This window comes from Diadema setosum, chromosome 5 (assembly GCF_964275005.1).
Source record: "Diadema setosum chromosome 5, eeDiaSeto1, whole genome shotgun sequence".
Taxonomy (NCBI): Eukaryota; Metazoa; Echinodermata; class Echinoidea; order Diadematoida; family Diadematidae; genus Diadema; species Diadema setosum.
The window spans coordinates 25623483-25640829 of record NC_092689.1 but is presented as its reverse complement, the minus strand read 5'-3'; the positions used below and the strand labels follow the sequence as shown (position 1 = coordinate 25640829).

Here is a 17347-nt window from a genome sequence, read left to right as displayed (position 1 = left end):
GTTTTCACGTGGCTTTCTCTTATCGTTTTTTTTTTTGTTTTTTTTTTTGTTTTTTACAAAAATGATATGAATCTCATATTCTCCCACAAATTTATTAGTTTCCTTGTGAGTTTGCTCGGAATATACCCGTGTAGTCTTTGAAATGATCTTTTTTATATGAAATTTCTCCGTCTACTTTAACAAAGTGCAAAAATTCTGCATATAGGAAATATAATGTCACTCGTCTAATGACTTTTCATCATGAACCTAACTGTTGCAGATCCATGGTTTCATTGCTCATATAGCAATCAGTATCGTTGGTTAACGTATATAGGCCTACTTGACAGTTGCAGATGCAACGTGTTTAATATTTGTTTCGTCTTTTCTCCAATGCCCAGCTTCCTTTAATTTACATCATTGTCTTGGCTGCGATAAATCATCGTGGATGATTTTTTCGAGGCATTGATATGGAATTGATAGGCATAAGAGTTGATGATTATCTATTCAAAAGCCCTTCACCACTCCAACGGAATTGCACAAGGGACAACACATTTTAGTCATAGAAAATTTTTCTGATGATGTTCGTTATTTTAAGGGTTCGTTAATCCAAAAATGAAATAGGGGTCGTTATTCCGAAGGTTCGTTATTCTGAAAATGAAATTAAGATTCGTTGATCCGAAAAGGAAATAGGGTTTTCTAATCCAGAAATTGAACAATCTGTGACACTTTTTTCCCTTTAAGTGACCTCTATCATACGTCATGTATTGCTCATCCTGATGATAATGTGGAAGAGGGGAGGATGCCATACGGATAAGGGAGGGGAAATCATTTTTGTTTTCATCAATAACAATACAGATTACGATTGTACTCCAGTTCGTTAATAATATCAAATCGTGTTATATGTTCGTGCTGCATTGTATGTGCAAGAACTTGCGGATGGATGTGTGTGCGCGTGTCTTCATTGCGCAGCATTATCTTCCCGTTTTCTGTTGTATCGGATTAAGCAACCTTTGTAATAATGAACCTTTGGAATTAAAAAACTGTAACCAATCTACAATTTTCATATATTTTTCCAGATCTGTTTGTGGGTAATTCAAATCGATATTCAGTTTTCATCAACACACAGCTCGTGATGAACATGATTTGCAAACAACACACACACACGCAAACACACACATGCGCGCACCCAAACTCACACATTATTATGGTCATAGAGTGCACGCATGGCAGGAGATTCATCTTGTTATCTGGCATGAAATCAAATAGTTTTCATTAGCAATTCAGCTCTTGTTTATTTCGTTTTTCCTATTATACAGGCGTGATTACAACACACAGTCATTCTTATGTATATAATGTTTACATAAGAAACCTCATGAAGTATTGAATATAATAGAGTTTATGAATGTATATAGTCTTTAAGCACGATGTGAAGGCGAAGAATTCGGATTCACGTTCACCAAGAATGATTTACACATACTCATAATAATTATGCATGCAACATGTGTTCCCACAGACACCTATACGAAGCTTGGATGGCAATGTACAATATGTCCTGTATATAGCACAACAGCAGAAAGGTCATAATATTACATGCTATTGATTGCATCAATATTGCTTTTGCTGCAATTCTAAGAAATCGGACGTCTAACTTCCATCCAGTTATAAGAAATATGATTGTATATGATGGGACCAAAACTAATGTTGTTTTTCTAACATGATTATGCGTTCATGTGTAAAAAACCAAAAACAAACCAAAAATAAAACAAAACATGACTGAGTGTGTACACAATAATGATGTCTCTTAAAAGAGAACAACGGTCACTATAATCAAACAGCATTTATACGCGTCTTATAGCGAAGACAAACAAGATAATTACTTGCAGGATGTCTTTATCAATATACACAGAATGTATATGAAATAATAACTTTTTACATGTAAATCTTTGAAAGTGCTGAAGTTATGACATCCATGGGAAAAAAAAATTTCTGGAGTCAGTTGTCAAAACATCAACATTATGACATTATTTTATAATTCACATACTCGGCGAAATTTCATACTACACACCTCTCTGTAAGACGCACAAGTAAGGTATTCTAGTAGTGACGATGTATGTGAGGCAATGCATAAGGTATTGATGATGGATCGAGGTCTCTTCAGTCATGCATGGCAATGCATTGTGTAAACGTGGTGAGTCATAATGTGTCATCTAACACCAATAATTCCTTGATAACAGTATAATAGTGACATTTTCCGTAATGATGAACATTCACACAAGTCATGAGGTGTGAGATCCCTATAGCAAGATGAGCCAATATCCATATTAATGTACAATGCAACCGCCAGTACTCTTTACAATATGAAAGTGAGGACTATGAAAGATATACAAGTATTATTCTGTTTGTGTGTGTTTTTTCAGAAGGATACGAGTTCCACAAAATTCTCAAACAGGCCACGCCAAGGGACAGAGAGAGAGAGAGAGAGAGAGAGAACAAAAAGGTGCTTCTGATTGCCTTTACTTGTGGCTAGAAATTTGCAGCCAGTAAGTATATTTATTACCGTCAGTGTATGTCGTTGTTCTGCTCTGTGGCACCAAGGAGGTTCTAGAGAATGGAGTCACAACCGTCTTATTTCCTTTGCTAGATGTTCGAAGCCGCCGCTCAAAAATATTTGAAGAATGTGCAAAACAGGATCTGCCGCGCAGATAGGAAGACAATTGACTCGTGTCTCATTGCATAATCACTAGCCACTTTCAAAGGAAGATATTTCTTTGTGATGGTAATTACTTTTCGCTATCCCCTCTTATAAAAGGTAGGTGGTACAAACATGAGGATGCGCGAATAGAAATTGAGCAAAAAATGCTGAAATAAAGATGAAAATTACTCGACTGGGCATATGCGGGCACTAATCTGATATATCTATCAATAAAGAATTATAGTTAAAGATTATTCCATATTAGTTTAATTTGTGGAAACTAAGCGGAAAAGTGATAAAACCAGCTTTCCAGGATGGTACAGTTTTAAACATTTTCACATGATACAGCTCAGATTTACACTTTTGCGCAAATTTCTGGACCGAAATGTCTTTTGTTTTACATGCTTTATCATTAATTGAAATTTCATTTCATTTAATAAAAAGATAAGCAAAATATGGCCAAAGTTATGATTACGGCGGCAAGGAACATCGATCATCAAAGGCACAAGTGCACCTGTAGAATTCCTTTGTACATCAATAGAAATCTCACCACTGTTTGAATAATCACAGCCAATTGGAACTCCAATGTATAAAATCTCCTTGCCTATACGTACTTCGATCGTTTACATCATTCCGTTGCAGACAGGAATTAATGTGTGTGCTATAAGGAAAGTAAGCTTTGGAGTACAGAGGGACACATATATTAATGGCTAATATCGGTGATATTCTGCAGTAAATATCATTCCAATCGCTGAAAGTTTTCTCTCGTAGTGCCTTACTTTAGCAGCCATTGATTGACATCCGTTGGGATGGTGGAATAAGGAAAGCCGATAGCTCTTGTCTTCCAATAAGAGGATCCAGAAGTATGTGCCAGAAGCCACTTTTCTGTGACCTCCTGCTGAGGAACAGCCATGGGCTCTTCTCCTGTCTTGGTCTTCTCCCCGCCCAGCAGCCAACTCTCTGAAATGGTATCCTCAGAGGGTTTCTTTGGATATTCTTCTGACTGACATTTCATGAAGCCGGAGACATTGTTGGATTCACAGTCGCCGGCAGGGTCGGCTTCGGAGACTAGCCATTCCCTGAATTCATCTGACTTCCCCATTTCCACTTCTGCCGCAGTTGGTGAGCCCTCTGCGCAGGGTGGATCTTGCTTAAGCCACTGGTCTTTGGAAGACTCTGGGGTATCTGTCGAACCAGGGCTGGTCTTTGGCTGACAGGGGCCTGGACAGGGAACAGTAGCTCTAGTGGGGGTCTCCTGAACACAAGGTAGTCCAGCCGGATCTTCAGTCTCGATTGGCTGCATTGAAAACAACAATGATAATGAACACATCAACCACATGGATACACCTTTTGCTGTTCTTGGGACTTACCAGATCCCACAAAATACAATTTCAGCACCAAAAGTTCACTACACATGATATGATCATAGCACATCTTGGAAATATGAACACATTCCACCCCTTGTTGACATCTCAGATGTTATTCAATTGTCAATTTGAATTCAGGTTTCATTTCCATGCGATTTCTCTCTCCATCCCATAATGTAAATGTTCCTTAAACAAGTTTGAATTTGACATTTTATACTTTCTATTCCTGAAAAAAAAAATCCGACATATCAGTCAAATATATACCACTCCTTTGAACTCATTCAGGCATTACAAAAATTATCAGGCACAAAACTCACCTTAGCTGGCTTCTGACTGGTGGTACAAGTGTTATTTTCCTGGTCATCAGTGGACTGCTCATCCTGTGGACATGCTGGGCTCTTCCGCAGCCAATCCTTGGTGCTACCAGATGGCACACTGAAGGTTTGCAGAAACATATAGCTTATCATCATCACAAGCATTTACCCATCAACTGCTATATCATTTCCTTGTTAAACATTCAGCAAACTTAATATTACAACAAATCACACCCACATGAACACTCATGAATATCTTTTTATCATTACTATTATTATTATTCTTAAGGCACTGCACAGCTTTATCACTCTGATAAACTGCTGAATTCAAGTAGATACAAAACATTTTTTTTTTTCCTTGTATGGCAAATTTGAGGGAAGAGAATACTCACAACTGCGCGGACTTCTGCTGGTGGTGACGGCTAACTCCCACTGGTGCCTTGTTTGACTTGGGTTTGATCCATGTGACATTCGGTGAGTTCAATATGTTTGCAAAATAGGACTCCACTGCTTTAGTATGAACACTTCCACCATCCTCATGTTGCATCATACTGGTGTCATCGCCATCATCTGTAGTCACCATTGCAAAGTCACCTGCAGAAAAGGATTCCATTGGTAATTTATCATCCCGCACACACACACACACACACACATACACACATTTTGTTTCTTTGTTTCTTTCTTTAGATTCCTATGTTATGATACTTACCAAAGCAAACAAATCTATCCCCAAATTGAAACCAATTAGGTTTGATTGCTACACAGAAAAGCAGGATATACAGTTCCGAACAAGTTTTGCGCACATGCACAATCAACATATTAATGTAGGACTATATTTATTTCCTGCAGGTACTTCATGACACTTTTCTTTTTTACAGCTAACTTGACAAGTATTGCTTACTGTTATATGTCGACTAATCTATAGTTTCAACAACAACAAAAAAACCTCCACCATGTTTTGTGCCAACGTAATACATTAAATTTTATCCGTCAATTACTCACTCGTTGATACTATTTCTATAACTCACCATTGCTTCCCTTCAGGAGCCATGCACACTTGTCAGTTTCGTCCAGAAAAACTGGATAGATGATGCAGGGCATTTCATCCATTTTATCATCAGTGGGTCCTGAACGCTCCGTTAGCCACACCTGAGAGTCAGCAAACGCTTCATATGATTTCATGATATCCTGCAAAAGACATTTTACGGTGTATGATCCAAATTTTCAGTTTATCAGCAATCAATCATAAAGAATCAATACAGTACAATCATTCCCTCTGAACTTCTAAACATGAAAAACCATCACTGTATACCAGTTAAGTGATGTTCGTTATTCCGAAGGTTTGTTAATCCGAAAATGAAACAAGGTTCGTTATTCTGAAGCACACAAATTCACTGTACCTACACGTTCGTTCATCCGAAAATGAAATGGGATTCGTTAATTCGATCACAATGTGGTGTTATTCCAAAGGTTCATTATTCCGAAGGTTTGTTGGTCAGAAAATTACATAAGGTTCGTTATTCCGAAGGTTCGATAATCCGAAAATGAAAAGAAGGTGCGTAGAAACGAACCTTCGGAATAACAAACCTTTGTAATAACGAACTGTAACCTATACTTTTACCGACTGTTACATTAGGTCTACGCTTCTCCCTATAATGATCCCGTTGTGTGATGATCTTGTGATCTTGATAGACTGCTGATTTCTGTTTGTATAAATATATACATCCTATGTGTGTGTGTGTGTGTGTGTGTGTGTGTGTGTGCGTATGAGATCAATGTTAAAGAAATATTGAGTAGAATAAAAAAGTTGTTAGGATGGTGGAAACAGCGTTTTAACACTCATGGGAAAAATTCATTTGTTGAAAACTTATGCATTATCAAGGTTAAATTATGTTTCATCACTCATAGTTGTTCCTCAATGGATATTTCCTGAATTGGATAAGATGATTTTTGAATTTTTGTGGAATGGTAAAGACCGGGTAAAAAGGAATATTATGTATCAAGATTATGTTAATGGGGGACTGCGAATGATAAATTTTAAGTTGTTTGTCAAAACGCAACGTATTACGTGGCTGAAACGATTATTGTATGGTGAGAAGAAATCTGGGTGGAAAATGTATTTTGATTTTAGTTTTCGATCAGTAGGAGGAAGGTTCTTATTTTTATGTGACTATGAATGGTCTAGATTGACATTGACAAATCCAGTTCCACCTTTTTATTTAGAAATGGTTAAGGTATGGCAGGAAATGGATAAATGTAGGAATTTTGAAGATGAAGTGATGAATCCAGTTATATTTAATAATAGAAAAGTATGTATAAAAGGGAAGAGTATTTTTGATTGTGATTTATATGAAAAAGGTGTTTATAATGTACATCATATTTTACAAGGAGGTTTTATTAAACCCGTTGGGTATTTTCGAAATTTAGGTATTATGGGAAATGGTATATTTAAGATAAATGATATTTATAATGTTCTTCCAGAAAAGTGGAAAGAGTCCACAGGGAGTGTAAGGTTTCAGCAAATTGATGTATTAAATTATGATATACAGGTGAAGATTTTTGGTAAGATATCAGAATTTCAAAATATTAAATCAAAAATAGTGTATGAGTATTTTGTTACAGCTTTACAAGAATTGTATACTCTGGAAATAAGATATGGTGAAGTGAAGTATGATTGCAGTGATAAGGAAATTAGAAATTTATTTCTTAGACCTAGAAGCACGACTTTACTTAGTAAACATAGGGAATTTCAGTTTAAGTTGTTACACGGGGTGATATATACAAGGGAACATTTGTTTAAGTTTGGTTTTGTGAATGATAATCTTTGTTCTTTTTGTCAATTGGAAAGGGAAACTTATTCACATATATTTTTTGATTGTGTGAAAGTAAAGCCGATATGGCAGTTTCTTATTGAGTTTTATGATTTAGTTGAGTTAGAAGAATTAGAATGGAGAGATATTTTTTTAGGTTTACGAGGTAGTTCAAATCGAATCAAATGCGTGAATGCCTTGATAATTTTGATGAAAATTGTAATATTTCGGTCAAGAGAACAAAATAAGTTACCCAAGAGGGAAAAGATAAAGAAATTTGTTCTGGATTTTATAGAGGAGGAAAAGAACGTTGCGGTTAAAGCAGGTAAGCTCGGTTTTCATTTGCAAAAATGGGAGCAGTTGAAACTTTCATAGAGTCAGATGTATGGTCAGTTTAGGTTTTAGCCGTATTAATGTTTAGGAATTGGTATATGTATCAGCATTATGCTGGTCACTTTTTTTCCCCCATGTAAAATGTTTAGTTAGCTTCGGTTTTAATTTGGTGTGTGTTTAACTGTCAAAGAAACAGGTAACCAAGATACCACAAGTATGTAGTGTGATTTGGCGTGCAAATGTTGGTGTTTGTGAGTGCGCACTGGTGGGTATGTTGTTGTTGTTTTGGTTGATGTCTAGTGCATATATGGGTGTGTGTGTGTGTTGAGGGAAGGCTACGGGGGGGGGTATGTAAGTGGGGAAATAGGTGGGGATGGTTAGGGTTATAGGTAGATGTAGTTAGGTTAGAGTAGAGTAATGGTTAGCGGGGAAATAGGTGGGGATGGTTAGGGTTAGGTAGATGTAGTTAGGCAATGGTAGAATAATGGTTAAGGGGTCAGGCAGGAATATGGTTTGTTTTGATGATATACACATATGGTTATTTTGTGCTTGTACGGGGGGGGGGGAGGGGTGGTTGATAGGTTAGATGAAAAAAAATGATGAGTTTTGTTCGGTTAAGTAAAGAATGCTTTTTTTTTATATGTTTTAGGAACTGCTGTATTCTCAAAAGAGTGTAAGAGAATTTATATAATGAAGTGGATATTGAGCAATCTGATCAAGTTGATCAAGATTTTTTTCCCTTTAAGAGTTATACTTTATCTGATATATTTATGTATATAGTGCGTGCTCTGCCAAAAAAAAAGAAAAAAAAAGGAAGTTAAGTGAAAAAGTGATTGAGTAGCACACATTTCTTAGTCGGTGTGTGAGTGATAAGGCACATTCGGATTGGCTTGATTAGGCTGATCAAAATAGCTTTTTCTGAGAATTATGTAGATTTTTATGTCATTTCCCTTATAAAAACAGGGTATGATTTGGTAAAAAGAATCAAATATATTGTACTGTATGTTTGAAAAATGATTTAGCAGCACAAGAAAGAAGAATACAGCTGCTTTCTTCTTTTGTTGGTGGATGTATTAATTTTATTGTTAATATGGATTTCACATTGAATGAAACTCAAATAAAAGAATATTATTAAAAAAAAAAAAAGTGTGTGTCAGGGGCGGCGCAGCCGTGGGGGCCGTGGGGGCTCGGGCCCCCACACTTTTTGTGCACCATACAAAGGAATACATAAGGTGTCATCACTTTGGGCCCCCACACTTTTTTCAACCCGGAGGTACGTAAGAGGCACTACAATGGGAGGGGAGAGAATGAGCTGAGGACCTTTTTTTTTTTTTTTTTTTTTTGCTTGTTAGCTGAAGAAACCCGGAAGTGGACAGGGAGAGATGAGCTGAGGACCTTTTTTTTTTTTTTTTAAATTTGCTGGTTAGCTCATGAAACCCGAAAGTGGGCCCCCACACTTTTGAAAACAGTGCGCCGGCCCTGTGTGTTTGTTTGCTTGTGTCTATATATGATGAAAGATGACAAAGGGTGTCGCAGTAGGCCAGATATTTTGGACAAGCTTTCGAAATTAATGTCTTCTTCAGATTTATCGGTCTGTGCAAACAGATAGAATAAGGTGTGAGAAGAAAAAAAACCCCAATAAACAGCGCGAATAACTGGAGGCGATTATTGGGACAGAAATATGGGAAAAGATTTCGATATACATACATATATATATATATATATATATATATATATATATATTGTATTATATATATAATTTTCATTTCTCTTCTATGATTAAAATATGCTGTCTTTTGGAAGGCAACAAACCCGTCAGAAGTATTCATTCATTCATTCATTCATTCATTTATCTTTCAAACGTTTGGAAAGTTGTGATCATTTGAATATCAGGCAGCTAATTTATACCCTGTTAGGAACATCCCTTTAGTCACTGTGGCGTTTTAGAGACTGTTTTAATAATTCTTCTCATTTTTGCCCAGAAATTCATATTTTTGATAATTGTATCGTAATTGTGGACAAACAAATTATGAGTTTCTCATCATTCAATCATCACGTTGCTACTCAAGTTTAAAGGCCATCATCATTCTTCAGCAAATGATCTCGTCACTTTTGATATTGATTTCTTTGTTTCTAAACAATCCAAACATCTGCCATTTAGCCATTTTCACTTATTCTTTTGCTATCCTTGATTTCACTACAAAACAAAAAAAAAAAAAGAAGGAGAGGAGTGTGATAGTGTTTTCAGGACGTTTGGATCCTACATTTTTAAGGGTGCATAAAGGAGAAGCACCTCATGTGATTTAGTGTATCCACTCTCTGGTCTACCCGGTAACACTCACTCTCGGTGCAGAGGTTTCAATGGCCTTTTCAATGCGAGGACGCTTGGGGTTCAACGACGCAGCATCCTCACCATGCGTCAGTTGCTGCTTCTGAACTCTGTAAGAAAACGATTTGTGGATCATTAAAGCTGATTACAACACATCACAGTCATTCATGTTCTGCATTGTGCCTTCTATGACAAGTATTTTTGTATACTATAGGGCAGAAAATAAAAAAAAGTGGCACATTGGTAAGTCATCCTGATGTTCTAGTATAGGACACAGCAAACCAGGAACAAGAACACAATTTTACGAGCATAGGCTTTCATTTTAGGGATCAAGTTATCAAAACAGGAAGTGTAACCACAACCACCATCACAATCATTAAACTAGTCCCAAACATTCCCACTCTGACTCAGACCTGATTAACATATTAAAAAGCTTTGATTTTTCGATGTCATTGTATAGTCTTATCTATATACTAATATGATAATAGTCAAAACATTGAAGCAGTCATCAAAACATTTGGTTGGTTGCTGACTTTTCTTCTTCTTGTTTTTTTTTTCTCTCTCTCTCTCGTTCATAGTGGTAATTCATTAATTACCAATTTGAAAGTACATTTTGGTCCCGTCCCAGCCGGTAGCATACAGTTAATTTTTTTCCTCTTCACCTTTTCTCTGACAGTTTTTTCTTACCGTTTCATGATGTTATCCACTTCCAGAAGACACACCCCTGTTCTGGCAGACTTGATTTGGTTCACAGGTATCTCAAGAGCTGGAGTCGAAAGTGTTCCCGTATAATTTGTGTCGACTCAGTTGAGAAGATGCACTTTTATCGGCAAAGGAGGGGCGAGGTGGGCTTTCGAAATAGAAAGAAAAATAATACTCAGTCGTATACACACCATACACCACACTTCTTTTCATATTACGTCATAATGTATGCACAGATTCTTCAGGTTTATGAACAAAATGTCACCTTGTCTTTGTCTTCATGTAAAACGTATAAGTCGAGCTATATACACTATAGTATATCAATGTCGTCGATTTTGAGACAAGTTGTAAAAGAACTTTCACCATTAGTTTTTATGCAAGCAATGCAATAGCAAAGTATGAGGGTATAGTAGAATAACGAATGTGGTGATTTGAATCTCTTGGCAATTTTCAGTGTCACCATTCTCTGATTGCATGGAAGCATGATAGAACGTTTTCCATGAACAAGGAAACTTGTGCAACAAAACCAGTACTGTTGGGCATACTTACATAGCGTACAATCTGGATTTCCACGTAAAAGTCCCTCAATTTTCAGATTCAGACACAATGTGAGAGTTCGATTTATATTTGAACTTCAGTGATTTGGTGAGAACGTGATGAACAGTTCTGAACACAATGAGCGATAAAAAGAAGGATTGCTATCGATATACCTACAAGGCATATTATAATTGTGTTTGTGTCAAGAGTTTTCAAGGATTTCCTCTCTAATGTTGCAGGAAGAAGCAAATCCTGGTGTAGAGCTGCTATTGGCTTACATAGCATGTGACCGTCTCTTCTTTCCTTTATGGCACTGTTTCAACATCGACATCAGCATTTTCTCATCGAAATGACATCATGTGATTATGCTTTACTTGTAATGTGGCAACAGCTAACAGTAATCGTGTTTATACATTGAATTAAACACAGGAAGCAAATAAGGGCTGGACTGCACAGTTTGCGTGCCAGAGGATGAACCTTGTTTTATCGTCCGCCCAACGTTTTTGATGGTTTCCCCCTATATTTCGAGGGTGCTGAATCCAATTCTCGATGAGGCAACTATATACTGCATGCCTACGGGTTCTAAAATAACCAAAATGGCCAACAAAAACGGAGGTTTTTTTTCAATATAGGCATTTCCTTAAACTTTGTGAAAAAAGTGCGAATCAAATGATGATTTTACCCGCGAGGGTGCTTAATCCGATTCTTGTTGATACAACTCTTGCATTCGTGAAAATTTAATAGCTTCAAGACGTCCGCAAAAATGGCCATCAAAAATCTTGAATATCTCAAATCCCACAAGGATGCAAGAGTTGCTTTAACCAGATTTGGACTCAGCATCCTCGGAGTAGTTATAACCTATCAACTGCTTTTCAAGTAATTTACGATTCATGAGGAAATACTCATATTGGAATTTTTATATTTGGTGCACTTATCAGAAAATGTATACATAGCTCTTTTGTTCAGCGAAGACAATAATGTTGAAAGACAAGTATGAAAAAACATTGCACATATTGATCACAGAGTGAAGATGATGACAGGAGAAATCACACCAAAAATGTAGAAAAAAGTTGAAAAAAAATGATCTTCTCAAATAAAAGAATAATGTTATTGGAGGTGTAGGCCTGTAGGTTTCTATTCACTGAGAATTCAACAATGTATGGGGAAATCTGCACAGTATCATGATTTATAATCTCTTTCATCAAACATTATGTCTAATTGAGGATCGTGAGGTTCCAAACGAAGAAAAGAAGTAGAAGGGTACGATGAAAATGAAATTACGTTTTGAATTGTTAGAGCATATTGACATTACATATATAAGCTGGCAGATGTCGGCTACGTTAAAGGGGAAATCCAGTCAAAATATAAGTTAGTCTGATAAGAAAGAGTAAAATGTTACGAGTTCAATGAAAAAAAAAAATTGATTGAAATCGGGTGAAAAATAAGGAAGTTATGACATTTTGAAGTTTAGCTAATTTTTTTCAGGAAACAGTTTTTGAACAATCAATATGAATACTATGCAAATGGTAAAGTGAGCATGTCATCCCCTCACAACTTGCCGTATTGTTTGTACATAAAATTTTGACATTTCCAGTTTTTCATTTAAGTGCAGTTATGCCCATGGCTCAAATCCTGGTATATCTAACTGATCACTATTCTGAAGTTATTCAACCAGGAATAACATCATGTTTCAGACTTCAATGGCAGAAACATTACATTTTCGTCATATATTTGTGCACACAATCAATGGAAAGTTGTGAGGTTAGCTCACTCATTTGCATATTCATATACAAGAACTGTTATTGCAGAAATTAGCAAAATTTCAAAATGTCATAACTTCCTTTTTTTCATCCGATTTCAGTCAAATTTCTACCGTTGAACTCGTAAGACTTTACTCTTTTTTATCAGACTAACTTATATTTGGACTGGATTTCCCCTTTAAGAGATGGAACAGTTTTTCAGAGCAGTTTGTGACTAAATATGAATTGTTTTATGTTGTGAAGGACTATACTAACTTTTATACTGTATACTATGTCTATTCGCTGATTGTTTTGCATGAAAAAAAAATACTTTCTCGTTGCTCAATCATCTTGAAAATGTCTTCACATTCATATGATCAAAGACATTACGAGATGTCATGGAGACCTATGGGGCCTACTATGGCTCCTTTATCGATTTGTGCGTGAGGACACCGATCCGATTCAGGTGGATGTTGTGCCTCTGCAGAACGGCACGCTGTAGAATGCCTAAAATACTGTCATAACTATATGGAACAAGAGTTTATAATAGCCAGGGTGCCAAAGCCAGACTTTTGGGTCTAACCATTTTTTAACCGTTTTTTATGCGTATTATACCATATAATAGATATCTCGAAGGTGCTGATCCGAATCTGGATGATGTAACTCTTGCGTTCTTGAGGGTTTCGAGATATTCAAGGTGGCCGCCAAAACGGAAATTAATATATTTCCTTACAAATTGTGAAAAAAAGGGAAAAGGTAATGGTTTCTACCCTGTTTCTAGGGTGCCAAATCTGGTTGATAAAACTCTTGAATCATTGGGGGTGGGGGACTCTCTCCCACGCGATTAGGAAGTTTTTGCATTTTTGAAATTGAAATTAAAGATTTCACTCATATTTTTTTAATGGAATATATATTTTGCTGAACATTTTTCATTCAAAAAGGTAAGATAATAAGTTGCTTATACATCTGATTTGCAAGAAAAAGCACCAAACAGAATCCTGACGTGATTTTCTCATTTGCATCAGGGAAGTGGTATACCACCTCGATCCATCCCCGCTTCCACCCAGCTGCGTATGCCATGGTCGAATTTGGGTCATACTGATTCTCATCAGAATTAAGGGGGAGTGCCGTAGTGTGATGACATTGGAGTTCATCGTCATGGAAACTGGTTAGAAACCGGCTCGCGGATATAGCCACATAAATATCTGGGAAACCAGCAATATTGCTGACATTGCTCGCACCCGGTCGCATCCAACCACAGAGTATACAATCTCTTTGTTCCCAACTCCGGGTTCCTAACCCCGGGTTCCCAACCACTGCCTGATGCCTCATGCAAAGAATTCTCGTTTGGAAACCAATCCTGTAAGATTATAGCAAAAGACTGTGACGTCATCATCACATCGGTATACTGTAAACATGAAGAAGTCAAGCGATAAGGACGTTAACAGTAGGCATACTGCCTCGAGGAAAATGTATTCGCGTTGTTCATGATCATCGGGCCAACTCCAAAAGGAGTATTGACAACACTAACTGGGCATAACAATACTTGCATGCTGCATGTCATTCGCGAATGTTTCTCGACAGGCAAAGACAGTTTTTTTTTTTTTTTTTTTTTTTTTTTTAAATAAAGAATATTTTATTCTTCATCAATGGGAAACACAATGTACAAACAAATTCTTTACAAAACTCTTTACATCAATCAATATGTCATAATCATTTTCATTAATGGAAACAAAATTTATACCAAAACTTAACATCAATTTAATACATTTTGATACACTCTGATACATTTTTCACAATCCATATACATACCTCTTTTTTTATACTATTTTTCATTTTTATTTTACCGTGCAATACGGGTGCGATTTGCCATGCGAGGGGAAGGCCTATCCTGATATCGATTATAACAGCAAGCTCATGCCTGTTCAGCTTCGCTGCACTCAGAGATAGCAAAACAAATTATTAGGTGGCTGCGGTTTTTTGGCAGGCGCGATCTGTGAAGAACTTGACCTCGAATTACATTATGTCAAGTGTTGTTGTTTTTTTTTATCTTATATAACATTCAAACATGTCATCATCTGCATAAATTTTGTACGGTTATGGATTTCTCTGAGTGGGGATCTCTCTCCATAATAGTATAGCTTGCCCACGTTTCCGCGTCAAAAAACAAACAAACAAACAAACAAACAAACAGAAAAGGGGTCTGCTGTACATAATCGTCGTCGACGTTGAAAGTAAAATTTCAAAGAATAATATGAAGATCGCGGCAAAGTGTTGTGAATTAGATGCCATCAAATCTGTCACTTATTCCTTATATTTCACGAAAGTGTTAGTGTGTTGACCATTAATTTTCTACTATAATGGTAAGAAGGAGTTACTAAAAACGTCATTTATAGGGTACTGCACTTTGTAACATATAAAGAAATATGACATTCAGGGTAGTATATGTGACGCCGTTACGGTGACGAGTTCTAGGGTATGACTGACAGGTATGACGCCAGTTATAAGGGTGCAAATATGATGCATTATACCATACTTGTAAAACACCTATGTATTATATAGGGATCAATTCCGGGGTGTCTGGACCCGAAAGGGTATAAACATAGTTATTATCTAAGAGTGAACCCCAGTGTTGCTGTTTCTTGGGAAGACATGTTGAAATGGAGAAATGGAAGTGAAATGGTAGTTGAAATGGAACATGCTCCAGGACATATGCTACAAGAGAGGTTGCGCTAACAAATAATCATACGAAACAACAACAACAACAATAACAATATGTAACAACAACAACAACAACAAAAAAAACACACACAAAAAAAACAATACTAACGCATGCCCCGACAACCCTTATGTTCATTTGGTCAATGGTGTGTGTAAAGGGGTAGGTGGAGTCCATGGGGAGTTCGTCTAAGGGGGTATATTGGAGAATGTGTTGGGTGGGATATACTGTACGTGTCTATATGGGGATGGAAACGGTGCGACGTCTTGTTATCAAAGTTTACAAAGTGTGTTAGCGCCGACAATATGTCATTCTCTTCATGTCTTAATAACTGGCATATTGCACAATTTAGATGCACTTACACTTTACTCTCTTTTAAGTTACGGTATTCTACTTGTATATTAGCTTGAGTTACTAGCCTTGTACTTTTCTAATCGTTATACAGTCGGACTAAAGTATGATAATGTGCAAGTATCGGATATTGCCATCTACACAAAAAGACATGATTGTGAAACCTGAGCGTGAAGCACGAATCTCGCTTATACAAAATAATGAATACATCCGAAACGAAAAGTGGTTGTGGTTTGATGGCTTCTCGTGCGACTTTATCTGCTGACTACTACCACTGCATATCGACACTTTATGAGGGAGTGCCCTGAAAAGGATCTAAACTTAGGTCAAAAACTACATTAAACTATAGGACAAAACTCATCGAAGAATGTGGGTAGGCCCTCACAGGCCCACGTTCAGTCTTTATCAAAGTGAAAATGATATTTCAAGGTCTATCAAGGTCACTATTCCCTACTATGATTGTTATGATAAAGGTTTTCGACTTACCCTACTGTTCTCCGATTGACTCCTGCGCGAACAATGAAACTGCATAAAAGAGGAGCTTATAACAGAAAGGAGACTCAGTCAATCCGTAGTTCGCCAGTTGACAATGGGATACCAGGGGGGAAACCCTGACCGCAGTGTCGTATTAACAAACTACCAGAGCGTAGCAGTGACACTGTACTGTCAACATTCTGCTGTGTATTGCTGAATTAAAAATGTTTCATTTTTTTTTTTCTTTACTGAAATTTCAAGTCATGTTATAATGGTAAATTTGAATACCGCCACCATCGGCTAAAGCGTATTATTGAATGTCTGATGTTAATGTAAAGCTAACAGGCTAGGGCGGGCTGGTTGGACAGTATTTCATACATATATGTATATGGATCGATTACTTGTATTTTGCTCTTAAAACAAACTGCTCAATTTATGCAATTATCCGCCACTTCCTCGTATAGGCCCTAACCAATACTATGCTACTATTTCTAATACTACAACTGCTGTACTAGAACAGAAATTATGTTGAACATTATTTTCTTTTTGTTGAATGATATTTTTGCATTTCATTTGATATCAGGCTCACGTTCACAAAGAAATTAGTATGAACAAAAATAAGCTGCTGTATTCTTCTCTTGTGCTCCTGAATCACCTTTTAATATACTTTTTTTTTTTTTGCAGAGCATTCCCTATATACAAAAATGATAGAAAATTCTTTAAAAAACTAATTAAACTATAAAAAAAAAAAATTATAACAGCACACACGCACACACACACACACGCACACACACACAGAGTATTCAGGTTTAAACATGCAAGTGTACCTCACTTGATGAATCATCAATAAGAAGGCACACACAGCAAAGAAATACAGTACACTGTCAGTGTACTGAATATTCACTGCTTGTTGCAGAGGAATAACAAGTTGCACACTATGTACTGCATAAACAACTGAACATGTATAGACCTATGTGTCAACTTGATTTGCTGGGTCTCAT

General features: G+C 36.7%; 2 protein-coding genes across 2 annotated transcripts in view; both read right to left on the bottom strand.

Annotated features, from left to right (window-relative positions):
• Positions 1-17347, bottom strand: part of LOC140228650 (large ribosomal subunit protein bL21m-like) — a 148025-nt gene that overhangs the window by 37985 nt on the left and 92693 nt on the right. The window lies entirely within an intron of this gene.
• On the bottom strand, positions 3447-13882 carry LOC140228807 (uncharacterized). Its single transcript, XM_072309080.1, has 7 exons — positions 13795-13882; positions 10512-10590; positions 9838-9934; positions 5381-5540; positions 4745-4946; positions 4356-4473; positions 3447-3968 (listed from the first exon to the last, which is right to left on the bottom strand). Exons 1-7 carry the CDS (start codon positions 13880-13882, stop codon positions 3447-3449), a joined length of 1266 nt encoding a protein of 421 aa, XP_072165181.1.